The following is a 25,386-nucleotide window of genomic DNA, read 5'->3' on the forward strand; positions in this document are numbered from 1 at the left end:
AGGTAGACAGGACTGGTGAGAGGACAACAGGGAGGGAATCTGTAGGTAGACAGGACTGGTGAGAGGACAACAGGGAGGGGATCTGTAGGTAGACAGGACTGGTGAGAGGAAACAACAACAGGGAGGGAATCTGTAGGTAGACAGGACTGGTGAGAGGACAACAGGGAGGGGATCTGTAGGTAGACAGGACTGGTGAGAGGAAACAACAGGGAGGGGATCTGTAGGTAGACAGGACTGGTGAGAGGACAACAACAGGGAGGGGATCTGTAGGTAGACAGGACTGGTGAGAGGACACAACAGGGAGGGGATCTGTAGGTAGACAGGACTGGTGAGAGGACAACAACAGGGAGGGAATCTGTAGGTAGACAGGACTGGTGAGAGGACACAACAGGGAGGGGATCTGTAGGTAGACAGGACTGGTGAGAGGACACAACAGGGAGGGGATCTGTAGGTAGGCAGGACTGGTGAGAGGACACAACAACAGGGAGGGAATCTGTAGGTAGGCAGGACTGGTGAGAGGACACAACAACAGGGAGGGAATCTGTAGGTAGACAGGACTGGTGAGAGGACACAACAACAGGGAGGGAATCTGTAGGTAAACAGGACTGGTGAGAGGACAACAACAGGGAGGGCATCTGTAGGTAGACAGGACTGGTGAGAGGAAACAACAACAGGGAGGGAATCTGTAGGTAGACAGGACTGGTGAGAGGACACAACAGGGAGGGAATCTGTAGGTAGACAGGACTGGTGAGAGGACAACAACAGGGAGGGGATCTGTAGGTAGACAGGACTGGTGAGAGGACACAACAGGGAGGGGATCTGTAGGTAGACAGGACTGGTGAGAGGACACAACAGGGAGGGAATCTGTAGGTAGACAGGACTGGTGAGAGGAAACAACAGGGCGGGAATCTGTAGGTAGACAGGACTGGTGAGAGGACAACAACAGGGAGGGGATCTGTAGGTAGACAGGACTGGTGAGAGGACACAACAGGGAGGGGATCTGTAGGTAGACAGGACTGGTGAGAGGACACAACAGGGAGGGAATCTGTAGGTAGACAGGACTGGTGAGAGGAAACAACAGGGAGGGAATCTGTAGGTAGACAGGACTGGTGAGAGGACACAACAGGGAGGGGATCTGTAGGTAGACAGGACTGGTGAGAGGACACAACAGGGAGGGGATCTGTAGGTAGACAGGACTGGTGAGAGGACACAACAGGGAGGGGATCTGTAGGTAGACAGGACTGGTGAGAGGACACAACAGGGAGGGGATCTGTAGGTAGACAGGACTGGTGAGAGGAAACAACAGGGAGGGAATCTGTAGGTAGACAGGACTGGTGAGAGGAAACAACAACAGGGAGGGAATCTGTAGGTAGACAGGACTGGTGAGAGGACAACAGGGAGGGAATCTGTAGGTAGACAGGACTGGTGAGAGGAAACAACAACAGGGAGGGAATCTGTAGGTAGACAGGACTGGTGAGAGGAAACAACAGGGAGGGAATCTGTAGGTAGACAGGACTGGTGAGAGGACAACAGGGAGGGAATCTGTAGGTAGACAGGACTGGTGAGAGGAAACAACAGGGAGGGAATCTGTAGGTAGACAGGACTGGTGAGAGGACAACAGGGAGGGAATCTGTAGGTAGACAGGACTGGTGAGAGGAAACAACAACAGGGAGGGAATCTGTAGGTAGACAGGACTGGTGAGAGGAAACAACAACAGGGAGGGAATCTGTAGGTAGACAGGACTGGTGAGAGGACACAACAGGGAGGGAATCTGCAGGTAGACAGGACTGGTGAGAGGACAACAACAGGGAGGGAATCTGTAGGTAGACAGGACTGGTGAGAGGACAACAGGGAGGGGATCTGTAGGTAGACAGGACTGGTGAGAGGACAACAGGGAGGGAATCTGTAGGTAGACAGGACTGGTGAGAGGAAACAACAACAGGGAGGGAATCTGTAGGTAGACAGGACTGGTGAGAGGAAACAACAACAGGGAGGGAATCTGTAGGTAGACAGTGGTGAGAGGACAGTGGTTTAACAACATATTTTTATCTTTATTAAGAGGGGGGGGCTTAGGGTTAAGGCTGCAGGGTGGGGGAAGGTCAAGGTTAGGCTTCTGGAAGGAAGTTTAAGGGTACGGATAGTTATGCCGACAGTCAAAAGGTCGATTACTATTGTTCGACATTCAAAAGGTCTGTCAACGTTGTCAAAAGGTTTGCATTATGTCAACGTGGTCAAAAGTTTGACACAAGCAAAAGGTCGACATTGAAAAGTTTGACATGAGTTTATTTTTATTTTTGGGTGTCTATATCGAAGTACCCCCCCTCCCCACGCATGGCTCACTGCGCTGGGCACACATTATATTCCCCCAACAGATCGACTGGGACGGCTCAGTATGAACTTTTTTACAATAAAAAAAACACAACGTGAAAAACTCATGTGGACCTTTTGCACGTTGACATTTTGACCATGTCAACATTTTTGGTAATCTGTCTATTCAATACATTTTCTTTGGTGCCTATAGATTGCCTATAGATTGTAGATTATTTGGGTATTTTGTATGCTTTAGGTATATTGATGATTAAGGCTTACATTATGTCTTATGTACATAGAACTGTTCACTACACAGACAGCATACAATGCATGGGTCTATTATCTGTATGTCACAAAGGAGGAGATAACGCCCAATGAGGGGAGTGACTGTACAAATAAACAAGCACATGTCTAGAGGCGGAGTCCTGCAGGACGGCCATGATGATAGCTATGTACTGTATATAGAGACACTGTTGTATATAGTAGACCAGCATAACAGGCGACAGGAGACAATACCTCTGCGGATTTAATGACGTATCGTTTTCCTCTTGGAGCTTCAAAAAATAACTGTTCTTTGGCACCAGTATTTACTTGCAGCAATTTACCTTTATAAAGACAAACATAACGGGCAGTAATTATATAACGTGTTGGAGAGATTGGCAAGTCAATTCAAGCATCAACAAGAGGGCAAGTTCTGTATCCTGTATGGCTGCTGCATATTTTTGCACATTGCTTATACTGTAAAGTTATGGTAACCATGGCAATTACCCAGGATTACACTATCATGATATATAATTTTGTATTATGTTGGGTCTTTCAGTATCATATCTACATTTTTGATATTGGACTACGTAGAAGCTCAGCTTCATTTTCCTTTAATGTCACATTCGAAACACGTCCCTCAATGCTTCAGATCACCTAACATCGGGAGTTAAAGTGGGAGAGGAATGGAGAGGAACTGAGTTCCACCACCTGTTATGGTGAGGTGGCGCTAATTCCATATCCACCTTGGCTCTGCACAGTAATTCTAACAGTTATATGTTACTGTATGTCTTCATCCATTACCATGTCATCCTCAGCATTACTTCCCCTGCATAATTCTCCCTAACTTCCATTATCTCTCACCCATTCCAAGGGACCTCCAGTAGGTATGCCTGACCCATCCCGAGGGACCTCCAGTAGGTATGCCTGACCCATCCCAAGGGACCTCCAGTAGGTATGACTGATCCATCCGAAGGGACCTCCAGTAGGTATGACTGACCCATACCAAGGGACCTCCAGTAGGTATGACTGACCCATACCAAGGGACCTCCAGTAGGTATGCCTGACCCATCCCAAGGGACCTCAAGTAGGTATGCCTGACCCATCCCAAGGGACCTCCAGTAGGTATGAGTGACCCATCCCAAGGGACCTCCAGTAGGTATGAGTGACCCATACCAAGGGACCTCCAGTAGGTATGCCTGACCCATACCAAGGGATCTCCAGTAGGTATGAGTGACCCATCCCAACGGACTTCCAGTAGGTATGAGTGACCCATCCCAAGGGACCTCCAGTAGGTATGCCTGATCCATCCCAAGGGACCTCCAGTAGGTATGCCTGATCCATCCCAAGGGACCTCTAGTAGGTATGCCTGACCCATCCCAAGGGAACTCCAGTAGGTATGCCTGACCCATCCCGAGGGACCTCCAGTAGGTATGCCTGACCCATCCCAAGGGACCTCCAGTAGGTATGACTGACCCATCCCAAGGGACCTCCAGTAGGTATGACTGACCCATACCAAGGGACCTCCAGTAGGTATGACTGACCCATACCAAGGGACCTCCAGTAGGTATGCCTGACCCATCCCAAGGGACCTCAAGTAGGTATGCCTGACCCATCCCAAGGGACCTCCAGTAGGTATGAGTGACCCATCCCAAGGGACCTCCAGTAGGTATGAGTGACCCATACCAAGGGACCTCCAGTAGGTATGCCTGACCCATACCAAGGGATCTCCAGTAGGTATGAGTGACCCATCCCAACGGACTTCCAGTAGGTATGAGTGACCCATCCCAAGGGACCTCCAGTAGGTATGCCTGATCCATCCCAAGGGACCTCCAGTAGGTATGCCTGATCCATCCCAAGGGACCTCTAGTAGGTATGCCTGACCCATCCCAAGGGAACTCCAGTAGGTATGCCTGACCCATCCCAAGGGACCTCCGGTAGGTATGACTTGCCCATCCCAAGGGACCTCCAGTAGGTATGACTGACCCATCCCAAGGGACCTCTAGTAGGTATGACTGGCCCATCCCAAGGGACCTCCATTAGGTATGCCTGACCCATCCCAAGGGACCTCCAGTAGGTATGACTGGCCCATCCCAAGGGACCTCTAGTAGGTATGACTGGCCCATCCCAAGGGACCTCCAGTAGGTATGACTGACCCATCCCAAGGGACCTCCAGTAGGTATGACTGACCCATCCCAAGGGACCTCCAGTAGGTATGCCTGATCCATCCCAAGGGATCCGATATGATTTCCCGGCGGTCGGGATCCCGGCAGTCGGAATCCCGACACTGGAATCCTGACCGCCGAAATCCCGACAAGGGGGGGACATGGATCGCCCCCCCTTGCGGGCTCGCTGCGCTCGCCACGCAGCGGGCCCGGTGCCTCGCTACGCTCGGCACGCTAATTTATTCTCCCTCTATGGGTGTCGTGGACACCCACGGAGGGAGAAAGTTTCGGGATTTCGGCGGTCGGGATTCCAGTGTCGGGATTCCGACCGCCGGGATCCCGACCGCCGGGAAATTAACCGCATCCCATCCCAAGGGACCTCCAGTAGGTATAAGTGACCCATGCCAAGGGACCTCCAGTAGGTATGAGTGACCCATCCCAACAGACTTCCAGTAGGTATGAGTGATCCATCCCAAGGGACCTCCGGTAGGTATGACTGGCCCATCCCAAGGGACCTCCAGTAGGTATGCCTGACCCATCCCAAGGGACCTCTAGTAGGTATGACTAGCCCATCCCAAGGGACCTCCAGTAGGTATGACTGGCCCATCCCAAGGGACCTCCAGTAGGTATGACTGGCCCATCCCAAGGGACCTCCAGTAGGTATGAGTGACCCATCCCAAGGGACCTCCAGTAGGTATGAGTGACCCATCCCAAGGGACCTCCGGTAGGTATGACTGACCCATCCCAAGGGACCTCCAGTAGGTATGATTGACCCATCCCAAGGGACCTCCAGTAGGTATGACTGGCCCATCCCAAGGGACCTCCGGTACGTATGCCTGATGGCAGTGGGTCCTGTAAGCTAGCTTTTCTATTTGCGGTAATGAGAAATAACTTTGTGTGATTATTTATCAGAATGTTTTAGCCGGATGGTGACTCCATAAGAGCTCGCCCCGGAATACATGTCTGGTATCTCCTGCGCTCAGCCTCTGTCAAATAGTCCTGATTGTAACTTGCTGCCTATATTAGCGCATCTGTAATACACAAATGAACCCTTATAATTCCTGCTCTCTCCTGTTACCACCACTCTACTCATTATATTACTGTGTAATGTCTATTCTCACTATAAGCCCAGGTTTAAAGCACAGGCGGCAGGAAAGCCACAGGTTGGCCAGGCAGACCAGGATTCCATTGCCATGTCCTCTATGAGTGGTGGGAATTCTCCATTATCAGCCACAATAGTGATGCAGCAATGGGAATGGATCATAGGATAGACAGCAACTAGGTCGACAAACATTAGGTCGGCACCACTAGGTTGACATGCATGAAGGTCAACACGACTGAAGGTCGACAAGAAGGAATGTCGACATGGGTTAGGTCGACAGGTTCATTATGTCGACTCAAGCAGTGGGTCGACATGGGGAAGGTCGACAGTGAAAAGGTCAACATGGGGTTTTGCACTTCTTTTGCCCCGGATTTTGACGCAGTCGACATGGACACTGAAATGTAGCACTGCGTCCCCTCCCATGGCTCGCTACGCTGCGCTCAGCACACTTTTTTATTTTCCCACCATGCCCTAGTGGATGGTGGGGCATGAGATACCGCCAACCGGCACATGTCGGCTCAAAAAAAATACCCCATGTTTACCTTTTGACTGTTGACCTTACTCATGTTGACCTAATACGTGTGTCGACCTAATGAACCTGTTGACCTAACCCATGAATGTCGACCTTCAGTCATGTCGACCTTCAATCATGTCGACCTTCAGTCATGTCATCCTATTGGTGTCGACCTAATGCTTGTAGACCTAGTGACTGTATCCAGCAACAATGACAGTATGTGGTCGACCTACTGACTCTCCTCGTAATGACCCACAACCCATTTCGGTGCCCGTGTGGAGCGTGTGGTCCCCTTTTTCTGACAAATTGTTTTCTCCCAGCACCGCACTGTCCGGATACTAATAATAATGGCTGCGGGTGGGAAAGCCGAGGGCGGACTGGCAGGCAGGCGCACAGAGAATCAGCGCAGAGGGGCGGATACTCGCAGTAGCATACGGTAGTAAGCAGATGCACAATAACTCAGAATCGGCCTTATTTTACAATATAAGTACATTCATTGTTGTCGGGTATCGGATAAATCGGGTGACAAAGGCAGTAATAGAGCCGATATCTCTCACCTCTCGAGTCCCAGTCGATGTGGGTGATGTAGCTGGACGCACCCTTGCAGATACCAACTCTCTTGCTTGTAAGTACATTATAGATGTCAACGAAATTATCATGAGAAGCCACAGCCAGATACTTCCCAGCATCTACAGAAGGCAATAAAATATCATTATACTGCACTGTGTTATCTCTATGTCAGATTAGGGCGTCATTCCCTGTGATGAGAATAACGAGGACATCTCTAGCATGGTAAGAATAAAACCAAGGCAATCGTTCAATGACTAATATATAGCAGTCACCGCTGGACACCAATGGAGATCACCATAGTCTAAATGTAACAGAAAATCCCATGTTACGGGATGGGTTTGGAAAATGACAGAGGAGCTGATTGGCTGGTACTTTATAACACTTTATCACGCTCCACTTTATCACTTGTTAAGACTTATTACCTCTGGCCCAGTATGTGCAGTGGTAGAATGCAAGCTAAAGCTGCATACAAACTGTGCGTTTTTGTCTGCACAGCGATGATGGAGAAAATTGCTGGGCTGGAAATCGCTTAGTCCATACACACTGAGCGTTTTTCACCCGTCTAAGGTGCTCAACACTGGGCGGCTTTTGAGCTGAAAGCACCTGAAACTGCAAAACTGAGCTGCTTTAAGGAACAGAGTGTATGGGTCTTAAATAAACAATTGCACCCCCTGTATTAGCGGCTGTTCCCCGTTGCCTTCCTACTACAGATAGCAGGCAGTGAAAACCTAATACTGATCATCTTCACCTTTGGAAAAACAGTATTTATTGGTACTGATGGTTAAATCAATTTCTCAGAGTCCATCTGGGTAAACTGCTACCAGTAGGTGGTGTTCTGTGTGCAGGAGGCGGTGCTCAGGGTGCAGGAGGCGGTGCTCAGGGTGCAGGAGGCAGGCACTTTAAAAGCTAACTGATACTTAAGTGCTGAAGCTCCTCCCCTCTCCAACCCTTCTTCAGTTTATAGTTAAAAGCACCAAAGGATAAGAGGAATAAAGAAACCAGACAAAAAATAAGAAAAAATTATCATATTTTACTTCTTAAAAGTATCTACTTCTAAAGTTGATGGACCACCCAAATCTACCATACACAATGCCTGAAAGAACAGCACCTAACCCCCTAATGATTTGCCTTTAAAGTAGGTGGAATCATCCAGTTCTCTATTAAACTGAAGTTACAGTAGGAGGAGGAGAGTCTGAATTCCCAGAAAGGATCCGATATGATATCCCGGCGGTCGGGATCCCGGCGGTCGGAATCCCGACACTGGAATCCCGACCGCCGAAATCCCGACAAGGGGGGGACATGGATCGCCCCCCCTTGCGGGCTCGCTGCGCTCGCCACGCAGCGGGCCCGGTGCCTCGCTACGCTCGGCACGCTATTATATTCTCCCTCTATGGGTGTCGTGGACACCCACGGAGGGAGAAAGTTTCGGGATTTCGGCGGTCGGGATTCCAGTGTCGGGATTCCGACCGCCGGGATCCCGACCGCCGGGAAATTAACCGCATCCCCCCAGAAAATTAGACTACATTCCCCTTACGCAACATCAGGAATCATTGGGACAATTGTAAGAGCCTGCCTAATGAAGACGATTTGCCTGCCAATTCTAAAACCAATTTGCTAGAGGCACCTCTGAGGAACCTGGCGTGACCAGAGATTCTGTCTCCACAGTGCGGAGTCTGTATAGCATCTTCTGAGCCAGATCACCATGGATGAAGCGCCTTCATTGGAACTTAAAAGAAACCAATGTGGGTAAGCAAAGGGGAGGAGCTAAAGCCCCCCCCCCAAAAAAAAAGTGTCCACCTCCTGCCGGGGAAATCGCCCAACAGTACTAGTAGCGTCCGCCAGATAAAACATTATGTTCCTATTTTCATGGAGCCTGGAGTCTTCTGAGCTTTTGGTGGGCAATTGATATAACAGAGAATCATACAGGTTCTAACACCATATAGTTTGTACTAAGTACAGGTAAAGTCTGGAGTCTGAGAAGTGAGACATACAGTACCTGGTGAAAACTTAATATCTGCTATCATCTCCTTCCTGTGATGAAAGGCGACCATGTCTTCAAGGGTGTCAGCATTGACCACCATAAAGCTGCCATCATTCAGGCCTACAGCTAAGGCTTTCCCATCTGGAGAGAAGGCACAGCATCGTCCACCTGGAAGACAACATGGAGAGCAGGTAATGTAGTGGCATTGGGCCTGATTCAGAGCTGTTTGCTATGCTGCGTATATTTGCAGCCTAGTGAACAGGAGAGCACCGTACGCCACCCATCCCGGTGGGTAAAGGGATGGTCCCAGTGAGGACGGGTGGGTGCATGGAGCCAAGAACTAGATTATATTCTTATAATGACCATGGCGTAATGGCACAATTCATGGGGATGTGATGAGGCAATTCATGGCCAGTGGTACCCCTGCCCCATTTATCCCTACACGGATCAAACGTCCCGGAAAATTGTAAGTCTTCTGGAAATTCCCAGAAAACAGGAAAGTATGTGACATACTACTCAGTGCTTTACAGAGAACGTTTATCATGCAAGTCAATGATAATTATTAGATTTGTGTCTGCTCACATTAGCGCTACACAGATCTATAAGACGTAGGCCAGGGGTGGCTAAACCGGTCCTCGAGATCTACCAACATTTTGCCAGGCCACCTGTGGATCTGTAGAATGTGTCAGCTAGGGGTCTGGGAAACAGGAACTGTTGGTAGATCTCGAGGACCGGTTTGGCCAGCCCAGACACAGGTTATATTACCATGCATTGCGGCTGATGTACCCTGCATACTCACCCTTTTTCAGCTTCCGCACAGCCAGCATGCGGTGTTGGGCGGAGAGTTCCCAGATCCTGAGTGTTTTGTCATCACTCACTGTGGCACTTATTGGCAGCTGTGGGTGGGTAGCCAGACCCCAGACTTCTCCTTCCATATGTCCCTGTTAGGGTGCACAAATAAAGCTGTAACATTTGTGGGCAACATGCAAAAGCAGCCAGTATTTACTGTGCACAGAAAAAATATATATAACCCACCCAGATGTAAATCTCTCTGCACATGTTACATCTGCCCCGCCTGCAGACCAACATGGTCTTGCCCAGTTGTGTGCTTTTTTGCAAACCTGTCTTTGTAAGACTGAACAGATCTACTTATATTATTATCAGTTGAAGAGCGGAAGGAATGAGATGAGGCTGAATTACCGGCTGTTTAGGGACATGTTGTGTATGATTATACTACTACTGTACTGAATGCAGCCACATATCACTCCCAGGCGATAATCAATCTTATCTTTTAGAATCTCATATAAGGAAATAAAATACAATGCTGACAATAGAAATACATGAAGCCATTTTTATCTATCGCAGCATTTTGTTTCACAGATTTAACCCTGTTAGATATTTAAAATTCCACATTTGAGAATGTTGTACCTAAATAATACTATGCTATAAATCAGGGGTGGGCAATATGCGCCCCGCCAGCTGTTGTAGAACTACACCTCCCAGCATGCCCTGCAACAGCTGGAGGGCAGCTTACAGACTATTGTGTGGTACCTTCGCCCTGCCAGGTCAATAAACATCAATACTGCAAATCTGCAGTGATCCCCATTATAGAATTATAAACATTTACAAGATTTTCCAGAACGCTATAATTACATCTCCTAAGTTCTGCATTAGTCAATACTTGGTTCAATTGATCTAATCCATATACAAAATAATGATATTGCATTCTAACCAAATGAAAGAAACTGCTTCATCATGGACCCGGCTACAATACAGTTCCGTAATCACATTTCTGAGCTGCTAACAATACCATCTTGTATTCTGGTTCATTTCACATAAGGCCTGAGCCAGAGGGGGATGCAGTTCAGATTTGGTTGCATGCCTAGGAGTGTGACTGTGCCGTGCTATTGTTACTATCCCAGTAGCAGTGTTCAAAGTTGCAGCTTGATTGACACACTGCAGGGTTTTGGGGGCGATGTCATTTTGGGGGCATGTCGAAGCCAGCAACTGTGTCCTCAGATGTAGTTTCACCAGCAGCTTAATGGTGTCAGATATCCTTAGTTTCATCAGATATAAACATTATGCCTACACAGTAGTATTTCCCACAGCAGTTGTGCCTCTTACACATTATGCCCACACAGTAGTGCCCTTTATACATACTGCCCACAGTAGTAGTTCCCCTTACACATTATGCCCACACAGTAGTGCCTTTTATACATAATGCCCACAGTAGTAGTTCCCCTTACACATTATGCCCACACAGTAGTAGTTCCCCTTACACATTATGCCCACACAGTAGTGCCTTTTATACATAATGCCCACAGAAGTAGTTCCCCTTACACATTAAGTCCACACAGTAGTAGTTCCCCTTACACATTATGCCCTCACAGTAGTGCCCCCACGTCCTCATCCACTTCCGCTCAGTATATTATGATTTCATAACACAGATGCAGGCTGCTACAGCAGTTATCCCATTGGCAATGAATATGTGACTGCACAGAGGTAGTTGTCCTGTCTGTGTCTCAAATTACAGCCACTTTTCTAACTTGTGCATGAAACACCAACAGAGGGGCACCAGTGGCGTAACAATAGCCGCAAAGTCCTTGCGGTAGCGGGAAGGCGCTGTGTAAGTGTGGGTGCTGGGGGGCTGCGGGTCTATTGTAACGTCGCTGCCGCCGCCACAGACCCACAGATTTCACTTGTATTCGCTGTAGTCCCGGCTCCTCTCCTGGCTTCCTTTGGTGCTATGGAGATGGACCATCATAAAATGTCCGCCCCCATATAGCAGACTGTTCTCTGAAACGGTCTGCTGTATGGGGGCAGACATTTTGTGATGGTCCTTTTTTCATAGAAGCCAGGAGGGGAGACGGACCGCACCGCACCGCAGCCTGCTGCTGGGCACGGACGTAAGCACGGAGGGGGGGGCAAATTATCGGCGGGGGGTCATTTATACTATAGCTACGCCACTGCAGGGCACTGTAGGACGGAGTCTGGACTGTGAAAAGACTTCATGGCATCATTACGTCGCTGACCGCGGAGGTTGGGGAGGTGGGAAGTTACTCCCTACTGCAATAAATATTAGCCGCGATGGGCTATTCAATGATGGAGCTGGGAGCACCATAGTAATATACATTTCAGCAGGCACTAGACAATTCTAGAACGTGGCAGCCTCCTTGCATAAACCATATGCACTTTGTGCAGTGGCACCGGCTGCACCATTATGGTTATCACACAGGTTTTTAGTATGGATCTTTATGAAATTCCAAAATGCGTACTCCGATACTGAGCAGAAGATTTACCAGGAATTCATTATAATAAGGAATACAATAACACCTCAGGTTGTCATGCCCACTTAGCACTGAAGTCATTTAGTATCCTGATACACTACACTACAGAGGAGAATAAATCACATATAAAATATTATTATTAATATTATTATTATTATTATAGGAATGTGGTAAGAGGCCAAAACTTCTCACCTGAACAAGCAACGTTATTGGACCACTCTTATCAATTTCCAGAACTTCTCCGTTCTTGGTCCCAACCAAAATATGTCCATGGCCCAAAGTAATGGCACAAATTGAAGGATTGTCTTCTAAAAGTAAGCCTAAAAGGTGAAGGCATAGTAATTTAGGAACCTGCAGAAGTGGTGATAGAGAAGGGCAGCTGGAGTTAGCAGGAGATGCCCAGCAAGGAATGGAGGCTGAACAGTTTGTGAATATATTATTCTGCAATTTCATAATCATAGACATCACGACAGAAAAACTACTGAGGAGAGGTTAGGAACCAGCTGCCCAGTTTCTCACCTCTCCTCCACCAATCAATTAACTGTTACAATAAGTTCATGAGGTGTGAGGGGGAAAGTGTGAACTGCGGGGGGCAGTGAGGTGTGGGGGAGGGGAGTGTGAGCTGTGGGGGGGCAGTGAGGTGTGAGAGGGAAAGTCTGAGCTGTGGGGGGGCAGTAAGGTGTGAGGGGGAAAGTGTGAGCTGCGGGGGCAGTGAGGTGTGAGGGGGAAAGTGTGAGCTGCGGGGGGCAGTGAGGTGTGAGGGGGAAAGTGTGAGCTGCGGGGGGCAGTGAGGTGTGAGGGGAAAAGTGTGAGCTGCAGGGGGCAGTGAGGTGTGAGGGGGAAAGTGTGAGCTGCAGGGGGCAGTGAGGTGTGAGGGGGAAAGTGTGAGCTGCGGGGGGCAGTGAGGTGTGAGGGGGAAAGTGTGAGCTGTGGGGGGCAGTGAGGTGTGGGGGAGGGGAGTGTGAGCTGTGGGGGGGCAGTGAGGTGTGAGAGGGAAAGTCTGAGCTGTGGGGGGGCAGTAAGGTGTGAGGGGGAAAGTGTGAGCTGCGGGGGGCAGTGAGGTGTGAGGGGAAAGTGTGAGCTGCGGGGGGCAGTGAGGTGTGAGGGGGAAAGTGTGAGCTGCGGGGGGCAGTGAGGTGTGAGGGGAAAAGTGTGAGCTGCAGGGGGCAGTGAGGTGTGAGGGGGAAAGTGTGAGCTGCAGGGGGCAGTGAGGTGTGAGGGGGAAAGTGTGAGCTGTGGGGGTCAGTGAGGTGTGAGGGGGAAAGTGTGAGCTGCGAGGGGCAGTGAGGTGTGAGGGGGAAAGTGTGAGCTGCAGGGAGCAGTGAGATGTGAGGGGGAAAGTGTGAGCTGCAGGGGGCAGTGAGGTGTGAGGGGGAAAGTGTGAGCTGCAGGGGGCAGTGAGGTGTGAGGGGGAAAGTGTGAGCTGCGAGGGGCAGTGAGGTGTGAGGGGGAAAGTGTGAGCTGCGGGGGGCAGTGAGGTGTGAGTGGGAAAGTGTGAGCTGCGGGGAGCAGTGAGGTGTGTGGGGGGGGTGTGAGCTGCGAGGGGCAGTGAGGTGTGAGTGGGAAAGTGTGAGCTGCGAGGGGCAGTGAGGTGTGAGTGGGAAAGTGTGAGCTGCGGGGGGCAGTGAGGTGTGAGGGGGAAAGTGTGAGCTGCGGGGGGCAGTGAGGTGTGAGGGGGAAAGTGTGAGCTGCGAGGGGCAGTGAGGTGTGAGGGGGAAAGTGTGAGCTGCGAGGGGCAGTGAGGTGTGAGGGGGAAAGTGTGAGCTGCGGGGTGCAGTGAGGTGTGAGGGTGAAAGTGTGAGCTGCGGGGGGCAGTGAGGTGTTAGGGGGAAGTGTGAGCTGCTGGGGACAGTGAGGTGTGAGGGGGAAAGTGTGAGCTGCGGGGGGCAGTGAGGTGTGGGGGAGGGTGTGAGCTGCGAGGGGCAGTGAGGTGTGGGGGGGGTGTGAGCTGCGAGGGGCAGTGAGGTGTGAGTGGGAAAGTGTGAGCTGCGGGGAGCAGTGAGGTGTGAGGGGGGAAAGTGTGAGCTGCGAGGGGCAGTGAGGTATGAGGGAAAAAGTGTGAGCTGCGGGGGGCAGTGAGGTGTGAGGGGGGAAGTGTGAGCTGAGGGGCAGTGAGGTGTGAGGGGGAAAGTGTGAGCTGCGGGGGGCAGTGAGGTGTGGGGGGGGTGAAAGTATAAGCTGTGGGCAGTGAGGTGTGAGGTGGAAAGTGTGAGTTGCGGGGGGCAGTGAGGTGTGAGGTGGAAAGTGTTAGCTGCGAGGGGCAGTGAGGTGTGAGGTGGAAAGTGTGAGCTGCGGTGGGGCAGTGAGGTGTGTGTGTGTGTGTGGGGGGGGGGGTTGAAAGTATAAGCTGCGGGGGGGGGGGGGGCAGTGAGGTGTGAGGGGGAAAGTGAAAGGAAAGAACAACGAAAAAAGTGGAGTACAAGGGGAACACATTCGTCCACAAAATCCAGTGGTTCAATCACATATGTGGCCAAATGTAATAGGGTTTGGGAATCAGGAAGTGAGAGATTTTAGCAGAGTTTTCACTTTTTTTTTAAAGCGGCAATCAGTTACATGGCAAAATCAACCTGTTTTTGCAGTGTAACTCTCCCAAAAACTCTCACCCTATTACATTTGGCCCATGGAGTAAACATAGAAAGTGGCTCAATTCAATGCCATGGGTGCGGCGTGCCATGTACATCCACATCACAAATTTTATTTTGCACCCCATGAATTCTTTAAAGACTAAAGCATACCTAACATTGACCACACTTTGTTTTGGCGCGTGATTACCTTTTGAACTAGAAGACACCGCTGACCGTTTAATGGCGTACGTCTTTAGGCACCGTTCAAACATATCATCCCAAAGCTCGACCATTCCGTCCTTTCCGCCAGTGACAAAGCCCTGCCGACACAGAACACCATACAGGCATGAGCACTGGTATACATACATTGTCAGCTATACATTGGGCCTAATTCTGGTTCACTCGCAAAAGCAAAACCATGCTGCACTGCAGGTGGGGCAGATGTAACATGTGCAGAGAGAGTGGTGGGGTGTGTACTTCAAACTGATATCTATATTGCAGTGTAAAAATAAAGCAGCCAGTATTTACCCTGCACGGAAACAAAATAACACCAAAATCTAACTCTCTCTGCACCTGTAACATCGGTTATGGTATGCTAGGTCGACACCCTATGGTCGACGGTCAGTAGGTCGACACTACTGAGTGGTGGCCATAGTCATAGTAAACAGGGTCTAAAGGTCAACACAGGTTTTAGGTCGACAGTCAAAAGGTTGACGGTTCACGGTTTTCTCCCAAATGTTGACACCGTCGACATGGACACTGAAGAAGTGCACCGCGTCTCCTTGCATGGCATTGGCTTGCTTTTGCAAGTGAACCAGAATTAGGACCATTTTTGTATGCGTTACTTATTATACTCTTACTTACAATACTTTGCTGTATAGATAAGTAGATATATTGCACATCAGCATCAAAGCTGAGCTGGTGGTTTGTATACTAAGGCCCTGGCTCAAAGTTGCATAAACCTAGCTGTCAATCACCAGGGAATGTGGCCATCTCATACGGCGGTGTGTGACGGATCATAGTAGTCATGTCCAAGCCCACCAGAGACTTTATTGTAACACACAGTGGAGGAATCTTCTTCCGTTGGTCTTGTGCTTACCCCTTGATTAGACTCTAGATCATGGGTCCTCAAACTGCGGCCCTCCAGATGTTGTGAAACTACAAATCCCAGTATGCCTTGCCACAGTTTTAACACTTCCTTATAGCAAAACTGTGGCAAGGCATGCTGGGATTTGTAGTTTCACAACATCTGGAGGGCCGCAGTTTGAGGACCCATGCTCTAGATACATCACTCACACCCAGGGCCGCTGAGAGGGGGGGGGGGGGGGAGCGGGTACTAATTACCGGGGCCCGGGCTTGCTGGAGGGGCCCGGCAGGAGCCCTAGTCCAACACCCTCTGTCCCTCCGAGGTGGCGGCAGCAGCAGCACACACGTACAGCATGTGCTCAGCATGAGCATCTCACTGACAGCGGGAGAGCTCATGCTGGGCCTGCGGTCAGCACAGCACATGCTGTACGTGTGTAAGGGGCGGGGGGATAATAACACTCCACTCTCAACTTTAGAGGTTTTTCCCCTCTCCGCGTAATCATTTTGGGGGCGTGGCCTAATTGCAGGATGTGGCCACGCCTCCCACGATTAGGCCGCACTACAATAACACAGTCAGACATATGGCAACATGCAGATAAAGATGTTATCACCTTATCCAATGCGTACATGGCAAAGATAGGTCCATCGTGGGCTTTGATGGTTTTAAGCAGCAGGACATCTTTCCAGACATAAATATCTCCTGTGGCTGCTCCGGAGAACACCAGGTCTTCCGTCCGGCCATAGGAAACGCACATCATGGTCTCTAGTTTCCCAACGGTTCCAAAAGTTCCTCTTTTTGAGGTAAATCCACCCCCTGCCAAGAAGAGATATACAAGTACAGGTAGAACACATGGCAGCCATCACCCCCTCCCCTGTCTGACAGGACAGTCTAATCATCCTGGTGGCTTATAGAAGTATTTTAATAAAAGCTAAATTAAAAGCTAATTTTCAATATCAATAAGTTAATGCACAAGTTCCCAAGCTCGGTCCTCAAGCCACCCTAATGGCTCAAGGTTTAAGTATATCCGTGTTTGGGACAGGTGACATAATTAGTACTTCAGTCAATTTGATGTAGTCATCTGTGCTCAGCCATGGATATCTTTACATCCTGCACTGTTGGGGTGCCTTAGGACCGGGTTTGGGAACCACTGATTCAATCTAAAATACAGAGTTCTATGAACTCCAATACAGTGGTACCCAGATCCAGTGCACAAGTGAAGTGGTCTCTCCTACATCAGACAACAATCAATGAGAATCTATGTAATAATTTCCTAACATCTGTGAAACCCTAGCCAGAGACAATCAGCCATGAACAGGTAGGTGGCAGGACAGTGGGGGAGGGGGCAGGACAGCGGGGGAGGAGCATATGAGAGTGGGAGGAAGGAGTTGAGGAGTGGGACAGAGCAGAACAGAGAGGGGACAGCATGAGACAGGGCAGCAGAACCATTGGGGGACAGGGTGAAAGAGTGGGGTGTGGTATAGGGGATGGAACGGAACTGTAGCAGAGCGGTGCATGGAACCCAAAGATAAATACAGGGGAAGTTTTATCAAACCTTCTTAGTACAATAGTTTCTTTATCAGTTTCTCTTGTCATTTCATGGAACGTACATGCTAGCTACAAATGTATTCTACATCCGTTTGTCCTCTGTATAAGAGGCTTGATTCATCTCCATACACCTTTGAACGGATGGCCTTGATATATATCTAAACAATGTCATACAATAGAGTTCGCTATAGACTACAGATGCTCTGAAAAGCTTTGATGAATGCAACTACAGTATTTCAGGAGTCAAGTCCATTATATTGAGCACACAATGCCAATCTCCCACGACAGGCCAGTGTTTCACCATCCCCATACCTTACCTGTTTGCTGCCAGAACTTGATGTGCTTCATACCAACAGTTACCATCTTATCGATATGATGCGGGTTACATTTCACAACAAATATTTTATCCTTGTGGCCTCTGTGGAAACAAATAGCATCATGTAGGTAGGTGCATATATCTGTGAGCAGAGTAACAGAACACGTGATCGATGCAATTGTCTGAGGAAGCCGCTGGCTACCGATAAAGAGGCAGAGAAGTGCGTTCCACCCCTACACTGGATGCGCTGGTGGTCCCATAGTGCCGGAGATACAGAGGCTCCTATAAGGAGGGGGGGCAGAATTAAGCTGAGTACACAGTAGAAGATCTACTGTAATGGTGGTAAGAGGACTCTGTAAGTTCCACACATACGGACAGATGTATAAAGCTTCAAGAAGTGATAAAACAGTGTGATAAACAGCCAGCCAATCAGCTCCTAACTGCCATGTTACAGACTGTGTTGAAAAATGTCAGGCAGGAACTGATTGGTTGTTTTTTTATCACTCTCCATTTTATCACTTTTGAAGCTTACACCTGGCCCATTGTATTACCTGGACTGGCTATATGAAATATTACAATCTATTTACTAACTGGATCAATTATTAGAACATATTAACCAATATCTATTTGGATAAACATATCATCTGATTGGAGTTACTTACATTATGTATTGGGTGGGATGCCGGCTGAACTCTGACATTTTATCACATACAAAGCATAGTTTTGCCTTGTAAGCAGTGGCGGCTCCTACCTCCCTGTAGGAGGGGGCCGCCGCTGGCCGCGATCCCGCCCCCCCATCCTTCGCTGCCGCCGCTGCTTGTCCCCGCCGGTCCCTTCTACATTTTTTAAACTTTCAATACTCCATATGGACTACGACTGGGAAAGGTTATCTGTGCCGATCCCAGCGAGCCATGTGGGGGGTGGGGACGTGGTACTCAAATTCAGGTATTATTTGCTCAATTTGAAATCCTACAATTTGAAAATGGCAACATTTTAAATCTTGTGTCGAACTTTCAGGTGTCGACCATTTCCACATCATCCTTTTAATTTGCTGTGTAACAAAATAGACATCGTTACAATAAGACCTGGAACATACTGCGTTTACAATAAGACCTGGAACATACCGCGTTTACAATAAGACCTGGAACATACCGCGTTGTTGCAATTTTCTCTCCTTTTTTCCACTCCCAAAACACGATTGTGTGGTTGTCATCCAAGCCGACAGACACCAAACATTTACCATCGGCTGCAAAGCAAAGACCCATTGCAGAAACATTAGCCGTACATCATAGATGGTATTATACACTAAGGGGGTGATTCTGGTTGGTAAAGGCAAATTCCTTCTTTAATGGACAAAGGGTGTGTTCAAACTGAAATCTAAATTACAGTGTAAAAACCCTGCACAGAAACAAAATAACTCACCCAAATGTAACTCTCTCTGCACCTGTTACATCTGCCCCACCTGCAGTGCACATGGTTTTGTCCATAAAAGTAGTTTGCTTTTGCACACCAACCAGAATCACCACATAATTGTATTAAGAAAGTGATTCAATCTAAGCCATTACAATAACCACATGCTACCGTATCTTACTGTCCGTGATCTGTCATTACATGTTCACATACAGGAGCTCAACCATTCGGCTTTTACAAAACATTCAACCACGATAAAGTTATTATGGATCGGTGGATGACGGTGATGTGGTGAGAAGAGACGGCTGTCTGTCTACACAAGTGGGCATCTACCTAATTCACAAACTACTACAGTGAAATGTCAAATAATTCTGATATATAGATAGATAGATAGATAGATAGATAGATATGAGATAGATAGATAGATAGATAGATAGATAGATATGAGATAGATAGATATGAGATAGATAGATAGATAGATAGATACACAGATGGATAGATAGATAGATAGATATGAGATAGATAGATATGAGATAGATAGATATGAGATAGATATATATGAGATAGATAGATATGAGATAGATATATATGAGATAGATTTATAGATATGACATGGATAGATATTAGATAGATAGATAGATAGATAGATAGATAGATATGAGATAGATAGATATGAGATAGATAGATATGAGATAGATAGATATGAGATAGATAGATATGAGATAGATAGATAGATAGATAGATAGATATGAGATATATAGATATGAGATAGATAGATACATATGAGATAGATAGATATGAGATAGATAGATAGATAGATAGATATGAGATAGATAGATAGATAGATAGATAGATAGATATGAGATAGATAGATAGATAGATAGATAGATATGACATGGATAGATAGATATTAGATAGATAGATAGATAGATAGATAGATATGAGATAGATAGATATGAGATAGATAGATAGATAGATAGATAGATATGAGATAGATAGATTGATATGACATGGATAGATAGATATTAGATAGATAGATAGATAGATAGATAGATAGATAGATATAAGATAGATAGATATATACATAGATATGAGATATATAGATATTAGATAGATAGATATGAGATAGATAGATAGATAGATATGAGATAGATAGATATGAACTAGATAGATAGATAGATATTAGATAGATAGAAAGATAGATAGATAGATATGAGAGAGATAGATAGATAGATATTAGATAGATAGATATATAGATATGAGATAGATAGATAGATAGATAGATAGATATGAGATAGATAGATAGATATGAACTAGATAGATAGATAGATATTAGATAGAAAGATAGATAGATATGAGATAGATAGATAGATATTAGATAGATAGATATATAGATATGAGATATATAGATAGATAGATAGATAGATAGATAGATATGAGATAGATAGATAGATATGAGATATATATGAGATAGATAGATACACAGATAGATAGATAGATAGATAGATACACAGATAGATAGATAGATAGATAGATATGAGATAGATAGATAGATAGATAGATATGAGATAGATAGATAGATAGATAGATAGATATGAGATAGATAGATAGATAGATAGATATGAGATAGATAGAAAGATATGAGATAGATAGATATGAGATATATATGAGATAGATAGATAGATAGATAGATAGATAGATAGATACACAGATAGATAGATAGATAGATAGATATGAGATAGATAGATATGAGATATATATGAGATAGATAGATAGATACACAGATAGATAGATAGATAGATAGATAGATAGATAGATAGATAGATAGATAGATATGAGATAGATAGATAGATATGAGATAGATAGATAGATATGAGATATATATGAGATAGATAGATAGATAGATAGATAGATACACAGATAGATAGATAGATAGATAGATATGAGATAGATAGATAGATACACAGATAGATAGATAGATAGATAGATAGATATGAGATAGATAGATAGATAGATACACAGATAGATAGACAGATAGATAGATATGAGATATATATGAGATAGATAGATAGATAGATAGATAGATATGAGATGGATAGATAGATAGATATGAGATAGATAGATAGATAGATAGATAGATAGATATGAGATAGATAGATAGATACACAGATAGATAGACAGATAGATAGATATGAGATATATATGAGATAGATAGATAGATAGATAGATAGATATGAGATAGATAGATAGATAGATAGATATGAGATAGATAGATAGATAGATAGATATGAGATAGATAGATAGATATGAGATAGATAGATAGATATGAGATAGATAGATAGATAGATATGAGACGACGACCAATCCACCCAAATGATAGACTTCCAACTGCTTGGGTTCTAAAACACTTTCTATTGGACAAAGCATTATATGGACGTTTTCATGCTAATGGGCTGATGCCGCGGGTCCGGGGGCGGGCAGCTGACATCACCGGATGCACCTTAATGACGATGTGGGTGTTGCCCCGCAGGCTGCGAATGGATATTTATGTAAAACATCCATTCACATCCAGCCAGTGCGTGCGAACACACGCTGCAAATGGGCGGCGGCCAGTGCGAACACACAATGGGAATGGGTGGCGGCCAGTGCGAACACACGCTGCAAATGGGTGGCGGCCAGTGCGAACACACGCTGCAAATGGGCGGCGGCCAGTGCGAACACACGCTGCAAATGGGCGGCGGCCAGTGCGAACACACGCTGCAAATGGGCGGCGGCCAGTGCGAACACACGCTGTGAATGGGTGGTGGCCAGTGCGAACACACGCTGCAAATGGGCGGCGGCCAGTGCGAACACACAATGGGAATGGGTGGCGGCCAGTGCGAACACACGCTGCAAATGGGCGGCGGCCAGTGCGAACACACAATGGGAATGGGTGGCGGCCAGTGCGAACACACGCTGCAAATGGGCGGCGGCCAGTGCGAACACACGCTGCAAATGGGCGGCGGCCAGTGCGAACACACGCTGCGAATGGGCGGCGGCCAGTGCGAACACACGCTGCAAATGGGGCGTGGCCAGTGCGAACACACGCTGCAAATGGGCGGCGGCCAGTGCGAACACACAATGGGAATGGGTGGCGGCCAGTGCGAACACACGCTGCAAATGGGCGGCGGCCAGTGCGAACACACGCTGCAAATGGGCGGCGGCCAGTGCGAACACACAATGGGAATGGGTGGCGGCCAGTGCGAACACACGCTGCAAATTGGCGGCGGCCAGTGCGAACACACGCTGTGAATGGGTGGCGGCCAGTGCGAACACACAATGGGAATGGGTGGCGGCCAGTGCGAACACACGCTGCAAATGGGCGGCGGCCAGTGCGAACACACGCTGCAAATGGGTGGCGGCCAGTGCGAACACACGCTGTAAATGGGCGGCGGCCAGTGCGAACACACAATGGGAATGGGTGGCGGCCAGTGCGAACACACGCTGCAAATGGGCGGCGGCCAGTGTGAACACATGCTGCGAATGGGCGGCGGCCAGTGCGAACACACGCTGTAAATGGGCAGTGAAGGTCGACAGGTCATAGGCCGACACCTGAAATAGGTTGACATAGCTAAGGTGGACAGGGTTGGATGGTCAACACAAGCAATAGGTTGACAATGGCAAGGTTGACATGAATGTTTCCCTTGTTTTGTCGACATGGAAACTATCGAAGTGAACCGCTACTCTTGCCAAGCTTTGGGCACGGTGCCTCGCTGCACTCGGCACATTATTGTATTCTTCCAGCACACTGTAGTGGGCGGTAGAGCATCAAATACCGCCTGTCGGCACAAGTCGGCAAAAAAAAAAAAAACAATGAAAAACTCGACCATCCACCATTGTTGACCTAATGCTTGTGTCCACCTTCCAGCCCTGCCGACACAATTCATGTTGACCTAATGACCCATACCCCCCAGGAAGGCAGAGCTTCAGTCTGTGTGAGTTACAGGCACAGTCACCATGCTAAGAAGACCATTGTACATGTTACTAATCACCGCTGACGCACATGGCTCTACATCAGAATAACCCCGCCGCAATCCTGGGTCCAGCCTGGGTCATGGGCACAGGAAACACGATGACACCGCAGGCTGCACCTGAGATACTGCAGGGGCTTGGGGATGACATCATATCCCAGTGCCACTTGGGACCAGGGTCAGACAACCTGGGTTAACCATTCACATTGCGCTGTAACCTGCATACTTCCAGGAGAATCCTGGGTAACTACCCAGGTCAATGGACCAAGGTTAGACCTTTTACAGTAAGCTGCGATTCGGGTTGTCCCAGCAATCATTTGGGTTATTGTATTGGTGTAAGATCCCTGTAATATGAATACCTGGGTGGTACATCATAATAATGTAAAGTTGCTGGAGGGTGGTGGTGAGGGGGTTTGACAGAGTGTGCCTACTTACAACTGAACATGGAAAGAGATGACCCTCTCCTAGGCAAAATCGTAGGACTAACGAGGGTTGGGATTTCTCTTTTCTTTTCCTTTAGATTTTGAATGACCTGCAGCCAATACGTGACGTCCATTCATAAATATACAGTTGGAGACGAAGCAGGGATAATGAGAGTGCTTGCATTAAGGCACGGCGTTCATGGTATCAATTTCAGCTTCTGACAGTGCCAATGACTTATCCTCACCCACTTCCATTAGTTCTATAGCCTCAGTGCTGGCTGGGAGCTGCCAGAATGTGAGTAACACTGCGCTATAAATCCAGGGAGCAGAGATCTGTCCAGCTTATATTGCATTACCGGTACTCTTTACCTAGAACGGCGCCCGTCGCGGGCATCGCGGGTACATTTATGCCTGCCCGCGACGCGACCGACGCGATGCCCGCGATTTTCCCATTGAAAACCATGTTAAACCTGAAAAATCGCGTCGGTCGCGTCGCGGCCGGCCATAAATGTACCCGCGATGCCCGCGACGCGATGCTCCCGATTTCCCATAGGAAGCAATGTTAAAAGCCGCGATGGACCCGATTTTAGTGTTAAATGCCTCAATCCACCCGATTTGGCCATAGAAATCAATGTTAAATGGGCCACAGAGCCCATTAACCCTTAAATGTCCCCCAAAATTTTTTACGCCACCACACCATCCACGCCAACCCGAAGCGTGGCGAGCGCAGCGAGCCCGCGAGGGGCGGCGGTACGCGTCCTCCGACCTTTTTATGCCCTACTATCCACGTCGGCGTGGAGTTGAGAATAGAATAGTGTGGCGAGCGCAGCGAGCCACCGAGCCCGAAGCGTGGCGAGCGCAGCGAGCCCCGCGAGGGGGCGCGGATACCTTCACAGGTAAACGCGTCCCCTCGCGGGCTTCACAGGTGTCCGTGGCCACGCGGACACCTGTGAAGCCCGCGAGGGGACGCGTATAACTGTGAAGGTATCCGCGTCCCCTCGCGGGGCTCGCTGCGCTCGCCACGCTTCGGGCTCGGTGGCTCGCTGCGCTCGCCACACTATTCTATTCTCAACTCCACGCCGACGTGGATAGTAGGGCATGAAAAGGTCGTAGGACGCGTACCGCCGCCCCTCGCGGGCTCGCTGCGCTCGCCACGCTTCGGGTTCGCGTTGATCGTGGGGTGGCGTTAAAAATTTTGGGGGCCATTTAAGACTTCAGGGGGACTATTAGGGCTCTGTGGCCCATTTAACATTGTTTCCTATGTAAAAATCGCGGGCATTGAGGCATTTAACGCTAAAATCGCGGTCAATCTGCCTTTTTAACATTGTTCCCTATGGGAAAATCGCGGTAATCGCGGGTACCCGATTTTGATGTACCCGCGATTTACCCGCGATGCCCGCGATTACCGCGATTTTACCCGCGATGCCCGCGATTTCAATCGTGGGCGCCGTTCTAGGTAAAGAGTACCGCATTACCTATTGATTTATAGAACACCGTCATGTCCGCCAGCACTCTACAGATGAAGCCGTACTCATTAGGCATTACCACGGAGTCATCACAACCTGAGAACTGAACTGTGTTTGTATGGCAGATAATGTACGGTATCTGCGGGAACAGAGTATATGTATATGGGGTCTCATTCTGAGATGCTCAAATATTAAACCGGGAAGGTAATAACTGAAAGGTGACCATGTAACAAGCATTAACTCAGAGACACTGGTACCAGGCTGCTGTACAGCGCCAGCCCTGACCTAGTTGGTGCTGCACGCTAGATTTTAGCTGGTGTCCATGAAACGATGTGGGGATGGGCCACTGTGCATCATGGGGGTTCCCCTGGAGCGG

The 25,386-nt window shown here is 48.1% G+C and overlaps 1 protein-coding gene across 6 annotated transcripts in view; it reads right to left on the reverse strand.

Moving 5' to 3' along the window:
- Positions 1-25,386, reverse strand: part of EML6 (EMAP like 6) — a 201,057-nt gene that overhangs the window by 69,957 nt on the left and 105,714 nt on the right. For all 6 annotated transcript variants that reach the window (XM_083175222.1, XM_083175218.1, XM_083175217.1 and 3 more), the window contains exons 16-24: positions 18,855-18,948; positions 17,704-17,804; positions 16,452-16,654; positions 14,963-15,074; positions 12,383-12,510; positions 9,703-9,844; positions 8,919-9,071; positions 6,910-7,041; positions 2,827-2,915 (exon numbers count right to left, since the gene is read on the reverse strand). In XM_083175222.1, the coding sequence (XP_083031348.1) occupies positions 2,827-2,915; positions 6,910-7,041; positions 8,919-9,071; positions 9,703-9,844; positions 12,383-12,510; positions 14,963-15,074; positions 16,452-16,654; positions 17,704-17,804; positions 18,855-18,948 (1,154 nt within the window). The remainder of the gene's footprint in view (positions 1-2,826; positions 2,916-6,909; positions 7,042-8,918; positions 9,072-9,702; positions 9,845-12,382; positions 12,511-14,962; positions 15,075-16,451; positions 16,655-17,703; positions 17,805-18,854; positions 18,949-25,386) is intronic.

The sequence above is a fragment of the Crinia signifera genome, chromosome 3 (assembly GCF_055691185.1).
Source record: "Crinia signifera chromosome 3, ASM5569118v1, whole genome shotgun sequence".
NCBI lineage: Eukaryota > Metazoa > Chordata > Amphibia > Anura > Myobatrachidae > Crinia > Crinia signifera.